Source organism: Delphinus delphis, chromosome 2 (genome assembly GCF_949987515.2).
Source record: "Delphinus delphis chromosome 2, mDelDel1.2, whole genome shotgun sequence".
Taxonomy (NCBI): domain Eukaryota; kingdom Metazoa; phylum Chordata; class Mammalia; order Artiodactyla; family Delphinidae; genus Delphinus; species Delphinus delphis.
In genome coordinates this window covers 138,898,527-138,915,748 of record NC_082684.1, presented here as the reverse complement: position 1 = coordinate 138,915,748, position 17,222 = coordinate 138,898,527, and the positions used below count along the sequence as shown (strand labels likewise).

General features: G+C 51.2%; 2 protein-coding genes across 3 annotated transcripts in view; both read right to left on the bottom strand.

Annotated features, from left to right (window-relative positions):
• Nucleotides 1–373: 373 nt before the first annotated feature.
• DAPK2 (death associated protein kinase 2) overlaps nt 374–17,222 on the bottom strand; it is a 119,163-nt gene continuing 102,314 nt past the window's right edge. Inside the window, exons 8-12 of one of the 2 annotated variants that reach the window (XM_060002904.2) lie at nt 16,867–17,019; nt 15,750–15,795; nt 3,395–3,484; nt 3,203–3,286; nt 374–594 (exon numbers count right to left, since the gene is read on the bottom strand). In XM_060002904.2, the coding sequence (XP_059858887.2) occupies nt 514–594; nt 3,203–3,286; nt 3,395–3,484; nt 15,750–15,795; nt 16,867–17,019 (454 nt within the window). In that variant the 3' untranslated portion in view covers nt 374–513. Of the gene's footprint in view, nt 595–3,202; nt 3,287–3,394; nt 3,485–9,394; nt 9,623–15,749; nt 15,796–16,866; nt 17,020–17,222 lie in introns of those variants that run through there. The other variant, XM_069540473.1, reaches the window with a different exon arrangement.
• On the bottom strand, nt 13,796–14,589 carry LOC138414006 (death-associated protein kinase 3-like). Its single transcript, XM_069540493.1, has 2 exons — nt 14,542–14,589; nt 13,796–14,386 (listed from the first exon to the last, which is right to left on the bottom strand). Exons 1-2 carry the CDS (start codon nt 14,587–14,589, stop codon nt 13,796–13,798), a joined length of 639 nt encoding a protein of 212 aa, XP_069396594.1.

Here is a 17,222-nt window from a genome sequence, read left to right as displayed (position 1 = left end):
CACGTGGACTCCACGTGGGTTCTGGGAGGTCACAGGATTGGTCCCTCACACCCCAAGATTCATTTCACTTCTTATCTTGTTCCCATGGGGGAGGCCTCTGTCTTCCTGGTGTCAGTTTTGACCAGGCTGGTTCTGAACTCCCTCATCCTGTGAGGAACGCTGCCTGAATCTGACCTTCACCCATGATGATGATGGTCATTTGCATAATTTTCTTAGGTCCACATCCCCATCCCAGGTTCTGAGGTTGGCAGCAGGTGAAAGCCCATTTTGTGGAGAATTAAGAGCTTTGGGAATGCTGGAGTCTCCTGCATTCCCAGGAGGTGACAGCCACAGCTCCCAGGGTCTCCTGGCTCCCCTGCAAATGCTTCTGAATCCTGCATGCCCATCTCTCTTGCAAAGTGCTCAGGGATGCGGAATGCCTGGGTGCTGGCGACAAGCGGGGTCCAAGAGTCTGCATAGAAAGGAGCCCTGCGGGGCCCAGGCCTCCCTGGTGGCCACCTTGAGCCTGGCCAGTTAGGAGGTACTGCTCCTCCTCCGGGGGTGGAGGGCTTTCCTTTTGGCGATGTCCTCCTCTGTGTCACTCTCACAATTCCTCTGGAAGACAGAAAAAAAGAGAGACCCAGGGCAAGAGGGTCAGAAGGTGCCAGGAATGGGGTTGTGCTGGGTAACCTGAGCTGATACACCTGGGTCACGGGCCTGTAAACCAGGGAGATGGACATTGAGGGGAAGCCTGTTGCTCTGTCCAGACACCAGGGGTGGGTGGGATGGGGGTGGGGAGGGACCTGAAATGGGGCCAGACCAACTGCCTTGAGGCCGCCTTCCCAGGAGGAAGGAATACAGGCAGAGCAGAGCATCTAGGGAAAATCAGGTACCAGAAGAGGCCAAATTATAATAATAATGAAAATTATATCCGGTGTCCTTTGTGGCTGCCACATAATCAAGACCACTTGGATAGTTGGTCTGTGGGCTGGTGGGTCTCCTGAACTCAGCCTAGAGAGAACGGGGGAGGGATAGCCACAGGGATCTCCCCAGACTCCGACGGCCACCTCCCCTCCCCGCTCTTCTTTGACTGGCTTAAGCTGCGCCTTTAGCCAGCCCTGCCATGTAGTCTTTCCAGGGAAATGGCTTCCGTGCTCCATTTTTATGAAAGAGAAAAAGAGTAAAGTGCAGTCCATCAGCTCCTACATGGCTAAGCCAGCGTGGAGCAGCCAACCTGGTGGTCACCGTGCCTTTTTCATTCACGACACATGCATCTAATTAAATTATTAAAACTATTAAACAAAGTCCTAATTCAGAAAGACAATGCAAGTCATAAAAAAAAATCTATTGTCAGATGTTCAATTTTAATGCTTCCTAAACAAAAGGACGTATCTTTTCTTTTCTTTTTTAAGGAAAATGCCTTTTGGAAAACTGAATAATAGATGTCTGGAACCCATTCCTTTTTCTTTTTTTTAATTCTTTGGCCACGCCATGCAGCACGCAGGGATCTTAATTCCCTGATCAGGGATCGAACCCTGGCCCCCTGCAGCGGAAGCCCAGAGTCTTAACCACGGGACCACCAGGGAAGTCCCCTGGGACTCATTCCTTTTCCACGTGTAGGGTGAGCCATCGAGCTGATATCAGGTGCTGACTGTTTGAGTAAAAAAGAGGACTATTTTAAATGTCTGCACAAGGACAAAAATTAGGAAAGAGTTTTATACGCTTTTCAATTACTCTCTGTTCCTCTTTCCCAATGGCCAGCACTGTATCAGGGCAACTCGGCCTGAAAGGCATGCCCGCTGTCAGCCATGTGCCTACCCAGGGCCCTCTTTCCTTCCCCTGGCCTGAGCCAGCTGGCAATCCAAGGTCAAGATCAACTTTAGCCAAATACATCCTGGACCAAGCCCGGCTATAACAATAAAAATAACTCGAGCTCTGCTGAATAGAAACTTTTGAGCATGAGTCAGGGCCATACAATACAAAAGACAGCTGGAGAACAGTTTGCCTGTGATTAACAGGGATTTTCAGAGGGAGCAAGTCCAGTCCCCTTTTACAGCAGATGAGGAAGGCAGCCAGAGAAGGGACATGGCTTGGCCAAAGCCACGCGGTTGTTTTGGGTCTCTGGAGCCATAAATCCTCAAGTTCCGGACAAGAGTGAGAATCAAGAAGGGCTCAGGCTGGTGGCAGGGAGCACAGGGGCTGTGCCAGGTCCTGCAATGCAGCCTAAGTGCTGTGCGCCCTGAGGCTGCCCAGGGCTGACGGCCCATTCACCTCAGGCTGCCGCCTTCCAGCCTCTCCCTGAGCAGGCAGTCACCTTCTGTCCTGACCTGTGTCATCCTAGACCCTCCTGGGGCCCTCACCACACTCGGTGAGCAGTGGGGAGGGTCTGTCAGGGAACCTCGACCAGCTGCAATACTAACACTGCATTTCGTAGCACCAGCACTGCATTTTACAGTCTACCAGAGGATTTTAAACAACAATAATAGCTGCTAATAAGTATTGAGCACTTAAAATGCCAGGCTCTGAGAATATGTCATCATTTAATCCTCATGACTACCCTGTGAGGTAGGACCTATTGTTAACCCCATTTTACAAATGATGACATTTTGGCACAGAGAGGTTAAGTAATTTCCTCAAGGTCTCACAGTAAGTGGAAGAGTTGAATCCTAGCAGTCTGGCTCCAGAGGCCATGCTCTTGACTACTATATTATTTTGTAAGTCTCTCATTTTAGATGTACGTAAAACTGCAACAAGCTAATCAAATATAAGATATCATCTAAATATTATTGTTTTTATTATTATTGACAAACTAAAGCAAAACAGAAATGGGAAAAATCGGCAAATGAATGTAAAGCTTTCATTCTAAAGCAGATCCTTGGATCGTCAGGAATTGATTTTGGATTGCCCCCGGCAGTCTCATTGTCCACTGTTCCCACGGTCCCTGGCAGGCTACAGGTCCTCAGGGGAAGGCTGGGGCTGTGGAGTGGCAACAGCAGTCCCTTCGAAAGCCCACCAGGAAAGGATTCGAGGTCCTCCAGAGGCTCATGCTGCCCCCTTGGAGCGCCCCCTCCCAGCACTACCCCAGTGGTACCCCCCGAACACAGATCACTGTGCAGAGCCTGCCAGAAACAGTTCAGCCCCACCTCCTCTCCCCGCCCCCTTCCCCCCAGCTCCAGGCCACACCCAGAGTTCCACCCAATCAGAGGGCATTGCATTTACCCACCAAGTCCTCATTCTGCCTGAGCTGCACCTTCTTCATCAGGGAGCGGGTGAGGTGGTTACACAAGGAGACGATGCTGAAGGAGAGCTGAGGGAGGGGGAGGAGAGGAACCGCCAGGTGAGGATGTGCACCGAGACCCCGGAGGGAACCAGGGGCCCACCTGGCCCCCGCCCCCACCCCTAAGCCCTGACCCACCTTCCACCGCCTGCGGACATACTGCTTCTTGAAGTTCTCCAGGTTGACCAGGGACTCCCTGCGCACCAGGGCTTGCTGGTTGTCCACAGGCTGGGAGACAAAGCAGAGCATGGCGGCTGACGCTGGGCTTCGGACGGCAGCAGGGCCCCTGACCTCATGCCACCCTTAGCCTGACCCCGGGACCTCCCTGCTGGGCAGGGCACGCAGAGGAACCTCACGCTGAGGGCAACGGCTCCAGAAGTCCAGCTGTTCTGGAGATGCCCTCGGCACCCCTGCGCTATTATTACCACAGCCAGATGTGCACACTGGCTGGGCTGGAGGCTCAGCCCCTCCGTCCCCGAAGGGGAAGCGCAGGAGGCAGGTCCTTCAACCATGGGTCACTCTGGGGAAGGGTCATCGTACAGCAGCCCACGATGCCCACTGTGCACTGGGCCAGTTCTGGGCCTAGCAAAATGGATGCCTCGTTAGCAGACGGGCATTAGTACTCCACTCAAAAATAAATGTAAGGAAATAGGGGCTTTGATGGGGGTCGAGAGGAGATGGGATGTGTAGTTGCCTTTCACTGCTTGGCAGTCAAGGCTTAGCTTAAACCCTGACTTCTCCAAGAAACCTGGCATGGCTTCTCTGAGCCTCAGTTTTCTCGTCTGTAATATGGGGATAATAAATAACATTGTGTCACAGGGCTGTTTAGGATTAAGTAAATGGGGATGTAAAGTGCTTAGCTTAGAGTTGCTCAATAAATAGTAATATATTATTGATAGCCTTCCTGTCTTCTCCATTCCATCTTTTTATAAATTATTTTATTTTTATAATAGCTTTATTGCGATGTAATTGATATACAAAAAAAACTGGACATATTTAATGGACTCCAATGTGAGGAGTCCATTCCCTCATGAATTCCTGCCTCTTCGTAAAACAAGGTTTTCCTAGATTGAGAAATCAAGAGATGGGTTTCAGGGGTTCTGTGAACCTCCTGAAATGCTCTGCAAATTTTAGTGCATAAACTTGTACATAAATGTTCACAGCAGCATTATTCATAATAGACAAAAAGTGGAGAGGACCTAAACGTGCATCAACTGATGAATGGACAAACAAAATGTGGTATATCCATACAATGGAAGAACTGAATGGAAAATCCATTCATGGAAAGAATGAAGTACTAATACATAGTACAACATGGATAAACCTTGAAAACAGTATCATGAGTGAAAGATGCCAGACACAAGAGGCCACGTAGTATATGATTCTAATTACATAAAATGTCCAGAATAGGCAAATCCACAGAGACAGAAAGTAGATGAGCAGTTGCCAGGGCTGGAAAGAGGGGAGAATGCGGAATGACTATCTATGAAAGGGTGTGAAGTTTCTTTCTGGGGTGATGAAAATGTCCTGGAATTAGATAGTAATGATGGTTGTATAACCTTGTGAATATACTAAAAAGCACTGCATTGTACAGTTTCAAATGGTGTATTTTATAGTATGTGAATTATAGCTCAATTAAAAAAAAAAACTTAGTGTATAGGTACAGACATACATTTCCTCTGAGAAGAGTCAATAGCTTCCAATGATTCTTAAAGGACTCGGTGACTCAAGGAAACGAACTGCCCGGGGCGATCCACAAGGTCCCATCCAGCTCTATTCTTCTCTCTGCTCTGACAGCCTCCTCACAGCAGTGCCTCCTCTGGCACCTCAGTGACCGCTGAGTGAGGTCACTCATTGATTCCTGATGCTGGTCTTGTCTCCTAACCACACTGCAAGCACACCTCCATGCCTGTTTATTTTTCATCATGGCGCCAGGTGCCAGTGGAAGCCAGTGCATATGGCTGGCCCACACTGCTCTGGACCTGACATCTTCTGGCAGGAGGCCCCTTCCCTGTTTACCCAATCTCCCTCCTCCAGGACGGCCTCTGTGTGTTTCAAAGCCCAATTCAGACATGACCTCTTCCAAGATAACTTCCAAGAAACTCTCTCTCCCAACATGACCAAAACATGTGTGCTCCTTTATTATACTTAACCCCTCTCTTGGTCAGCTCTGCAGTGGAGTCATCTCACTAGTGGACAACAACAGGAAGAACTTTCTTCATGTTTTTGTCAATGTTTCCTCACTACCCACTCCTGATGCAGAGCATAAGACAGTGGGTGCTGAAGAGCTGTACGGATAAACTGTTTCCCTGAGCTGCTGCAGAATCAAACCAGAACGAAGTCCCAGGACCTGCTCATCCCCACCGGCGAGAGGCCCGGGCACCTGCATCAGCCCAGCCGTGAGACCACGGGAGGGTGTCATGACACCATGACTCCCCACAGCTCTGCCTAGGAATCAGCGAGGTGAGAGGCAGAGTCCTGGGGAGGTCAGGGAGCAGGGAGGAGAGTGCACGCAACCTTGACATGGAGGGGAGACGAGAGAGCCAGGGGCTATTCACTCCCCCAAAATGGGACACGGTGGTTTGGGCCAAAGAGTGCAGGAGGGGAGAGAGGAGGAAAAGGAGGAAGGTAGAGAGGAGAGAGAAGAGAAAAGGATGGGGGCTCTGAGGGGCCCATCAGGCCATGTCTTGCTCTCCCAGCCCTTTCCTTAACCGCCTCTCCGCAAGCCCAGCCCTGGCTTTAGGTCCCACCTGGAAGAGAGATGCAAAAGAGGACACAGGGCAACTGATCTGTGCTGAGCCTGCCTTTTCCTGGCATCAAAATCTTCCAGCAGGGCTTCCCTGGTGGCGCGGTGGTTGCGAGTCTGCCTGCCGATGCAGGGGACACGGGTTCGTGCCCCAGTCTGGGAGGATCCCGCATGCCGCGGAGTGGCTGGGCCCGTGAGCCATGGCCGCTGGGCCTGCGCGTCCGGAGCCTGTGCTCCGCAACGGGAGAGGCCACAGCAGTGAGAGGCCCGCGTACCGCAAAAAAAAAAAACCTTCCAGCAGCTTCTGGGCACTCTCAATAGAACCCAACAGGCTCACCAAGAACCCCAAGCCCTGTATCATCTGGGTCCCTCTGTAACCTGATTTTCTCCCCATCTCCTTCCTGTCCCTGTGGCTTTCATGGCATGCGTCTGCTTGCTGGTCCAGGAACCCAAGGTCTCCAGGTCTTAGTGTATTTACTTTGTCATCTTGTTCTGGTCTTTGCTCAAATGTCACCTCCTCAGGAGGCCTTCCTTGACCACCCTGTATAAAATAGCACCCAGCTGCCCCATGCAACTCACAGTGCCTCTGCCCCAGTTCTTCATAGCACCTGTCACTACCTGACATTTTATTCCATATTTATTCACTTGTTGTTACTCACTCTCAGCAACTAGTCTCTCCTTCCCAAGGTGACTGGCATCCTGCCTTCCCAGCCCACAGAACATTTCTACCTCTAACTTCACAAATGTCTGCAATTCACCTTCAAGTCGAACCCTTGCAAGGGACACTCTTGCACTTCACTTGGACAGTTTGATGAGCTGGAATTAGTAGACTCTGGGAGTGAAGGGACCTCTTTTTGTCTACTTACTGATTGACACCCTTGTGAGGCGAGAGATGGCTAAACCCCACATATGGAAGGCTGACAGGCAGGCTCGGGGAGTCCTGTTAGTGAGAATCCCACCTTCCAACTGGTCCAGCAGTGCCAGCCACTGAGCAGAGATGCCCAACTAAAATATCACATCGGACCATTCCCAGAGGCCATTCATGGGAGGTGATGCAGTTACTTCTAGGGCCCTGTCTATATGCTACACAAAACAGCAGGAACTCTGAGGAAGAGGCTATAAACCTGTCAGGCTGGCCTTTCCCAATCAATGGGCCTTGCTGGTTGCTAAGAGGCTCACCAAGCGCTGACACTGTGGTCATCTAGGCATGAAGGCAGAGAGACATAAATTCTGCAGTGAGATCAGTTCCCAGAAGGAAATGTGGCACCAACACTTTGGATTAAATTCAGGGTGTGAGAGGCAACAGAGCTTGTTCCGCCTTCTCCTGACCCTCCCCTTTCTGCAGACAAACAGTGCCCACCTTCCAGCCTTGTGGTCCTTCAGCGATACCAGAGAGTGTGGGCGATTTTGACCAGGCTCCTAGGAGCATGTTTGGTGTCTCAGAAAAATGTTGGGAAGGGAGAAAAGAAGACAGAACGCTGTGGCTAAGGTCAGGTTTTGTTCATGCAGATGCAAGTGTCTCTGAAAAAGTCCACTGGGGAGAGCTAGGCAGCACCGACATCCACAGGGCAGGGAGATGAAGCAGCAGCCCTCCTCCCAGGCATAAAGACAGACCCTGGCTTTCCAGAAGAGGCACTCCAAAGACGTTCTCTAAATACCAGGCCTCCATAAAAAGAAACGAAAGTGAGTTATTTGTAGTGAGGTGGATGGACCTAGAGTCTGTCATACAGAGTGAAGTAAGTCAGAAAGAGAAAAACAAATACCGTATGCTAATGCATATATATGGAATCTAAAAAAAAATGGTACTGATGAACCTAGTTGCAGGGCAGGAATAAAGAGGTAGACATAGAAAATGGACTTGAGGACATGGGGTGGGAGGGCGAAGCTGGGGCGAAGTGAGAGTAGCATCGACATATAGACGCTACCGAATGTAGAATAGTTGGCTGCTGGGAAGCAGCGGCACAGCACAGGGAGATGGGCTCGGTGCTATGCGATGACCCAGAGGGGTGGGATAGGGAGGGTGGGAGGGAGACGCAAGAGGGAGGGGGTATGGGGACATGTGTATGCATATGGCTGATTCACTTTGTTGTGCAACAGAAACTAACACAGTATTGTGAAGCAACTATACTCCAATAAAGATCTATTAAAAAAATAAAATAACATCATAAATAAATAAACATCAGGCCTCCTCTACAAACTGCCAACAGTTTGCAACTTTTCGAACCTCCATCTGAGTCACTACTCCAGCCCCATCCTCCACTGAAAGCCATGGACACATGAGCACCCACTTTCCTCTCGTGCCCAGGACTGTCTCTCTGAGCCTCGCTCCTTCATCTCCCTTAGTGGCATCTCTCTGTACGTGGCATCTCCGCCTCTTCCTTTTGCTGGCTGGAGCCTGGGCCCTGCTGGCCTTACCTCCCTGTTTAACCAGGAAAGGAGCACGTGAGGCTTATAGGGGCCTGAGTCTCTACCTCCTTATGCCTGGGTGGGGAGAGCTGCAGAGAGGCTGTGTTCCTGCAGGTTGTCCCTACACTGAACAAGCCAATGCAAAGAGGTAAGAATGTCCCTTTCCTTGCCTAACCCAGCCTTACTTTTCTGAGTTAGGTCTCAGCATAGAGACACTCTCACTTTTAATCTTCTCCCCGGGACCTTCAGTTTTCTGAGCAAGTTTTCATCCCCAGGAAAAGCTTCAAAAGCTCTCCCTCCTGTACTGAAGAGACTTGAGAGACATAACATCCAACTGCCATGTGCGGTCTGCGTTTGGATTCTGATTTGAACAAACCGCGTATAACAGGACACCCTTAAGAAGAGTAGGGGTGGCGTCCCTGGTGGTGCAGTGGTTGAGAGTCCGCCTGCCGATACAGGAAAAAAAGAAAAGAAAAGAAAAGCAGGGGCATGTGACTCCAGAATGTGTATCCAGATGATAATAAGTAATGATTCTTGATTTTGTCAGGTGTGATAATGGCGCAGGGGTCATAGGAAAAAGAAACTCCCTATCAGAGATTCCTGCTGAAGAATTTATGAGGTACAGTCTGAAGTTTGCTTTAAATTACTTCAAAGCTGGGTAACGGGTAGGTGGAATTCACTCTGCCATTCTCAATACTTTGGTGCAAGTTTTGAAAATCCCCCATAACAAAAAGTTAAAAACAGAAAGTCTCCCCCTTTTAAATCTCTGTAACCTCCTTCCCTTTAATCTCCATTTGACAGCTCCAGGTTCCTGACACCAAGCTGGGCTCATCCCCATATCCCTCCAAATTCTGCCTGGTACCTTCCCCACAAGGCTACAGCTTGGAGGGGAGTGTTGGGGGCAAGACCCCCCCCCCGAGAATGTTTCTGCCCTCTGCCACCCCTCTTACCCTTCCTCAGTCAGAGTTCGTCTCCCTCCTGTTTTCTGGAATATTAGGTACTCCTGTTTTCTCACTCACCATGGCCTTCCTCACCTCCCAGTTGGTTGGGGCCCCATCTGTCCCAGACAGTGAGTCTTCTATTCAGGGGTTGTCTTGTCCTTATCTGTCACCTCCCTCCAGAGCCAGAGCACAGTCAGTGTTTGTTCAATGAACTGGTCTCTTCTGCTCCTCAAATATGCCCACTGCTGGGTCTCCTCTCCAGGGGCAAAGAATCTTCTCCACAGGCCAAGAGTTTCACAGACAAAGCAGAAAAGGCCATTCAGTTCCACAGACATGTACAGAGGCTGCCAGTGGGGGTGGGAGCTGAGCACCCAGCCACTTCCCACAAGGGCCCACAGCCCTGCCTGATGGAGTGAGGTGGGGAGTCGCCGCCTTCAAGATCACCTGGAGAGGTGGGTGGCTGGTACAGGGAAGGGGTTCGCAGAGGAGACTCTGGCTTCTCCTACCATTATTCCTCTGTTCCATCCCTTCACTGCCAGCACCCTGCATCTGCAGAATCACCGGTTACCACGTTATCACGCCATCTCCACCCTTCCCCACGCAAAAGGGTAATCGTGTGCGGCATGCCTCTGCCTCAGAGCAGGGACAGACTGCTGCCTTCCCCAGGCACCGACTCTCCAGCCTCCTTGGGAATCGCTATTCAGGAAGATGTCACACGCTCACCCTGCGCTCCCCAGGATGGCATTTGCCCGGAGCACAGAGGCTGACCTTTCATTCACAGCCTGGTGAATGAAAGGATCCTCTGTGACGGTAGATGGGCCGGCCCACAGAGCGGCGTCCCCCAGGTCTTTGTCCGTCTAGGTACCAACGAAACACTCCATCCCGCCACCATCGGCCCTGCCCTGCCCTGTCCTTCATGTCTCTGTTAAAATGCCAGCTGTGGGCGTGTGGGGAGGAATCTAGCAGGTCCTCTGGCTGGGCATTCCACAGGCTTCCTTGGGCTCCCCTTGGCATCAGGTTCTGCTGCCAAAGGGTGATGGGAGTTGGACCAGCCAGGTGACAGAGGAAGGTCACAATCTCCTCTGATTTCCCTGAAAGACTTGGGGGGCATTTTTCACTTCACTTCATTTTGTCTTTGGAAACTCTTAGTACATAAAAGAGTCTGTTCATAAAACATCTAAATGACAAGTTGTTACCCACGACTGGACACGAACACAGAGAAGACGATTCCACTACTGCGAGGAAAACCACTTAGGGTTCTGACCCCAGCTCTGGGGCTGACTAGCTGGGGGACTCTAGACAAATCCTGTCCTGTAAAATCCTGTAAAAAGAGGGTGTCGGGTGGCTCACGTCTGAGGACCCACCAGTATGGACAGTGTGAAGCTGATGCCAGGATTCTGAAATAACCACTTCTCTCTCCCTTTTCCCAGTCTCCCTAATTCGAATCATCATCCACATCTTACTACTTTATTGCATTTTATTTCGACCTTCACAAGAAAGTTTGTCCTGAGTTGCTCAGTCAGGGGCTTCCTTTCCTTAGGAAACCTGTTGACTTGGCCAAAGGGACCTTTCATCTTTGCAGTGCCTTATGCCAAATGGGTATATCATGTCCTGTAACAGGGCAGGAAAATTCTTGGAGAGCTCGTAGAGGGGTCTTTTGTTATCAGTTCTTCCAGACAGGGTTTAGGGAACAGGCCTTTGCCATCTTCCATTGATTCCAAGATGCACATTTTTGGATCTCTGAAATCAGGACTTAACTCCCAAACAGTGGCATCATATCCTTACTGTCGGTCTGAAGTGAAGGCAGGTGTTCCGGAAGATGACCACACTGATTCTGCCAGCCATTGGGGCCACCCAGCCTCAAACTGTTTGATGTTAGATTCTCTGCTCGAGGTTCTTTTGTTTTTGTTTTGTTGTTGTTGTTGTTGTTTTGTTTATTCACTTGTTTTGAGGTTCTTTTGGATCCCACTGATTGTGCAAATACAGAAAGCAAACCTGCACGAGTACCATGGACCTGGGACTCCTATTCTCAGTGGAGGATTTTTCCATCCCTCTACCCAGTGTCAAGGTTGAGACACACACGTTCCCTTGCCTCCCCTTCCTGCCTGGTGGCTTTATTTCCCACTTACCCTTTCAGTGAAGGTGTCCCAGCTTTGTATGTGGAATCTCCTATTGGACTTCCCATCCTGGGCTTTTTTTTCTTTATTTTGGCGTCATAAAGATGCATTTACATTTGATGAAAATATGCTTTCTTACAGTGGATGAAAAAAGTTTCTGTTACAAATGTCATATATGATATTTGAAGCGATCCAGCATGCGAATAGAATTAGAGGTAGGATTTTAAAGAAATGGTTTCATGGGATCACAATCTCATGCCTCATCCTAAACCACTCCCCATCTGTGCTGCTCACTGGGCATCCCTGCCCCCACCAGCACGTCAGGCTGTTGACTGCCTGGCACCCATCATGGCTCCCCATGACTCTTGGGGTGAAGGCAGAGCTCTTTAATACGGCAAAGCCCTGCTGGTCCTGTCTTCTCTCCAGCCCCATCCACGCCATACTCTATTCTCTCCCCTCCAGCTTTCTTCCTGTCTGAGCAATTTCAGCTCCCAGGCCCCCTCCCAGCACAGAGCCCTGGCATGACAGCTCTGTGGGGAGCACTACCTTCTCCCTGGTTTGCTTAGCTGATCTCAGCTCCAGCATCACCACCTCAGGGATGCCTTCCCTGACTACATCATCCCCCACTGCAGGCTCCTGCAGTGCTGCATCCTTCTCTCTCACTGCATAGGTCCCAGCTGCAGTTCTACCTTTGCAGAATGTTCTTGATGAATGTTGGAATCCGTTACTGGACTGCAAACTTCGTGAGGGCAGGAAACATGCCTGTTTTCACTCAACATTGTATCCCTGGGGCCAGGCTGAATGCCTGGCAATAGACAGGTGCTTAGAAATTCTTTGTGAATGTGTAGATGGATGTGTCTTGGTGTAACCTGCCCCACAGCAGAGAGTAAACTCTTGGAGACTGGGGTAGTTAGGGGAAGCAGAAGGAGCGACGGACATCATCAGAAAGTCTCCACTTTTGCCACTATTGTGACCTTGGGCAAATCACATCCTCTCTGTTTCCTCAGCTCCAAATTGGGAATAACACCTACCCCACCTATCTGACGGGGGGTTTGTGAGTCTGTGAAGGCACTTTGAAATGATACGATCTGTTCCCTCACCCCCAAGCTTCTAGCACAGCACTGGGCCCACACTCCACACTCTTTCTCTGTGAGCTAGTTGGCTGGCCCCTCCTCCGGGAAAAGGGAGACAAGATGATCCAGCCCTCAGGGAGGGGTGCGCACAGCTTGAGGTCAGGAAGGGAGCACTGAGCCTTGGGCTCCCCAATCTTAATGTCCACCCTCTTCAGACCTTAGGGACATGAGAAAAGGAACCTGCTTGTTGAGTCCTTTCTGGCCTTCATTCCCAACACGAGATTGGAGCCCTTAGCCAGAGGCGGGAAGTGGAGAAGGGCGAGATGCTGCCCCTTCCCTCCTATTCTGCAGGTGATCTTCAGACAGGGACACAGCTGGATGGGAACGATAAACTGCGTGCCTTCTAGGACACACTTCTTAGGACAATTGCCTGAAGGTATAAGGCTTCCACCTGACTTGGCAAAATACATGAAAATGCTTACTTTACCTCTGGGATCTGAACTTTAATATTAACGTGGATTTTTACAGTAAAGCCTATTTCTTCCCATATACTTCATCTTAGAGTCAGGCATCCTGGGTTTCTGTTGCATGCGTATCAACTAGCTATGAATGAACCTCAGTCATTTTCCCTCTGGAGGTCAATTTCCTCTTCAGTTACATGGAAATGACAGTAACAACAATCATAATACCACCTACCTTCCTGTCTCACAGGTTCCTTTAAGGATCAAAGCCATAAATGCTTGGTCAGTGAAAAGTCAATAATAAATGAAAAGTAATCTTTTCTCTGTGCATTCAGAATCCCTCCTTCAGCAGCAGGAAAGCACCAAGCCAACTGACTGTTATCCCTAGTTAACTAGAATATTACCCAAGACCTGCAATCTACGAGGCGGGAAGCGAGATGTGAACAAACCCATTATTACAAATCAGTTATCAGGTATCTCTCCAGGGCCAGCCGTCCTCCCTCTGTAGGAGGGTACACTGACGGGTGTTCATCCTCAATCGTTTTAACAGCTTAGCTGCCCTGCCAGCCACCCTCCCAGAAAACCAGGCTGGTGAGAGGAGGTACAGAATGGGTAACTAGCCAGCCCCTCCGTGATTCTGCATTCTGGGAAGAGGGTGGAAGGCTATGCTACAGACACACACCCCTGCAGGAGAATTCTAGTCGATGCCCTGGCAGGGCAGTTGGGAACGGGCTTCAGCAAACCATCCAGGATGCACTCCTGACTCGATTCTGGTGCTCAGAGCTTCAAGCTGGCCTAGACTTCCTCACTGCATGATCTGTTGAGCAGCTCCCCTAGGCACTCACTAGAGTCCTGGCAACACACGGAGCTGGGGCTGTCCATGCTCCCACTCTCCAGCTGGAAGCCGCCCACCAGTTCCTGGAGCCACTGTAAGTCTGCCAAGAGCTCCTGCCCCAGGGCTTCAAACTGCGCCTGCAGATGGTCCAGTTTCCTGGCTGTGCTCCCGAGGCGGGACCCCGTGGCCCGGATGTCCTCTCGCAGGAGCTTCTTCGAGGACTCCACTTTGCGGAACTCGTACCTGAGCTGGGACAGGTCGTGCCGGGCTCTCTCACTCTCCTCCCGGTACCAAGCCTCCTTCTCATTGTAGATGGAGACCAAGGTCTCCACATCGTCCTGGATGGTGTCACGGGCCCCCGCCAGGGCCCGGCATCCCTGGTCCACCCGAGCCACGTCCTCGACCACACAGGCAAAACGCTCGAAGTTGACATAGGTGTTGTCGGGGGGCATGCTTGAGTGGCATTTGAGGGTGTACTCTCTCAGGCGCTCGGTCTTCAGCTGGGCGGGCTCTGCCTTGCGCTGTTCAGGGGTTCTGATCTCTCCTTTGGACTAGGGGGTGTTTAGACAGAAGGGCCAGAGTTACTTTGACGTCCGCTCCAAGGGCAGTCCAAGGTGCAGGCAGACGGCACACGAGCAGCCTCTTTGCATTCACTGCATGCGCCAGGCCACGGGAGGACCGGGGCGGAAGGATCACCCACACAGACCGTAAGAAAGGTCAGGTCGAGGAGGATGGGTGCTGCCTGCACGCTCATCTCAGGGCAGGGTGGTCCATGGCCATTAGAGAGGGTCTCCACACGCACAGCATTTAAGGGTGCTCGCACAGACAAGCAGGCTAGAGCCAGGACTCTGCAGGCATCCACTCAAGGGCGGAAGCATACAAGGCCATGGCTGAGGGGGGGAAGCTGGGGGCTCCCTGGGCCTTGGCAACACTCGGCAAGCTGAGCTAGGAGGCAGCCCACCAGACTCCCTAGCTCTGTGGTCTGGGCCCAAACCTGGAGGGCCCCTGGCCTTCCCCATCCTTCAACAAGCAGATGAAGCTGGCCTTCTCCAGAGCACTCCAGCCCTCCCTGCTCTCCATCTCCCGTGGGCCTCTGCCCCTTCTCATCTGCACCCTCAGATCATCCTCGCCAGCTCTCCCATCTAACAATTTCAGTGAATGGGAAGTCTGGTGACATCCCTGGGAGCACACATCTCATCAGTCAGCAGAACTAGGGCCAGAATCCCACCCTCCTGATCCCTATCCCGCCAAAGTGCTTTTCACGGGCACTTTACTGTGCCTAGACTGCAAGGCCCTCTGAAAACCCAGCCGCTGGAAGCCCAGTTACAAGGCGGGTTAGGCAGGGAGTCACCTTTGTGTCCCCACCCTCCCCAGAGAGAATGGAACTGCCCTAAGGAGTGGCTGCCTCTCTCTCCCAGCAGGCCTCCACCTCAGAGCCCCATTCCCTGAAGCCTCCAGGGGCCTGAGGAAGCCAGTGACCGGTTTGAGTGTCATCTATTACTCAGAACTTCGAAAGTCAGAAACAAGGAGCCCCGGTTACAAAGTTGAGGTTTTTAACTGTCACTGATCTCTCTCTACAACTGAGGAGTCCTGATTTCTGCTTTGAGAATGACAGTGACGTGTCCTCTGACAAAGAACCCTTTGTAAGATGGGCCCAAAGAACATGGAGTTCAACTGACATTTGTGAAGGTTTCGTTTCATAAGTCACCTGAACACGTGAAATAGAAACTTAAACTTGTAGACCTATTTGAACAAGTCCAGACCCTTGGAAGCCCCCAACTAGCTTTCATCTGTGCTTGAGGGTCAGTGTTTCAAGCAAAGGCCTTTCCATAGGTCCCCTGCATCCGGCCGCCCCAGGCAGCCCTGGCGACAGAGCAGGGAACTGCTCGCTGGAACTCACCACTGTGCCCTTACCGTGATCCAGGGGTGTCTGAGAGCCTCTTGGATCGTGAGTCGTTTCCTGCAACGAGGATCAGAAAACAGTGATGGTCCATGAGAAGCTGAGAGCAACAGTCTCCATTCTCACTCTTCTTAGACCTCCTTTTTGGCATTCTTCAACCACTGCCATCAAACTAGAATAATAAGGGATGCAGAGGTGGATGGGGAACTGGCTGCATTCTCTGCATTCCAGAGAAAGTGGTCCAGGAAGACACCTCAATAAAATGACATCACATAAACCCTCATCTTTGGTCCCAGAGTTGAAGGGGCCGACACTACACTATGGAAGAGTCATAAATGCTCTCCACCGCACAACCTTTGGTCTCTGTTTTTCTGTTTGCCTCCCAGATCCACTCTCTGCCCTTCCCTGCTCTGTACCCACGTAGGGTGATCCCATCCCACCTTGCACTGATCTTCAATAGGGAAATTGGGCCCCTGCACTTTAGAGGACCCCGCTCTGCCCCTCTCTAAAATCTGTGGGACCAAGAGGATATGGTCTTCTAAAGTCTGTGGACCTTATCTCTGCTTCATCTAGGCCGTGCTCTGGGTACCCAGCACCCTATAAGCCCCTGCCCATCTCCTTCTTTGATCGCACAGCCACGGGGCTCACCCTGGGCCCTGCAGAAGGTGTGGGATTAGCAGGTCTCCTATTCTCCCACTGTTCTGACCCCTCTGGGCCCACTTCCGCCCACTCCCATCCTGAACTGACTTGAAAACCCTGCCACTTTCCTTTTTGAATCCTAGTTCCAGGTGCCTTTGGGACAGACCGCAAAAGATAATGAGCCCTAGAGAAACCCAGTCTGACTTCTACACACACACACACACACACACACACACACACACACACATACACACACACACACACACACACAGAGTTATTTGCATTTCAGCAGGAAAAGAAACCAGAACGACTTGAGGAAACAAGATGAATGCCAAGTCTTGACCAGTCCACACTCCTCAGCACCTGCCCAGATTAGACCACAATGGTCGATGATAGCCCACGGCAAAGCAGGGACAGACGGACACGGCTTTGGGAGAGGTGGCAGGAGAGGGTCAGTACCTGAGAAGCCAGTGCCCTCCTCTGTTCTCTTACCGGGTCTCTTTGACCAGAAGCTTCCGAATGAAGTCCTTGGCCAGCTCGCTGGTCTGGCTGAAGAACTCCTCATCAAAGTTGTAACTCACTGCTGTGATATTTGCCAGTGTTTCCTGCTTTGTGTCTCCCAGAAAAGGGGATGCTCCACTGAGGCTGGGCACACAGAGAGGACACACGTGACTGTGGGAAAGTAGATGCAAGTGGGGGTGACGGACTCCGGGAACCCTGACTCGTACTGCTGCGTGGGCATGGGAAGCTCCCCGCAACCCTGCTGCCCCCTCTGGGGGGCGAGGGGACCAGTCAGCAACTCTTCAAATGAGTCCAATTGAATACACCTTATGGAGCTCCTGTGACAG

What these genes read in the sequence shown, in the direction of transcription:
- LOC138414006 (XM_069540493.1), bottom strand. Translation starts at nt 14,589, where the DNA reads ATGAGCGTGCAGGCAGCACCCATCCTCCTCGACCTGACCTTTCTTACG. An exon ending in TCGACCTGACCTTTCTTACG is followed by an intron (nt 14,387 to 14,541) that starts GTCTGTGTGGGT and finishes AACACCCCCTAG; the next exon opens with TCCAAAGGAGAGATCAGAAC.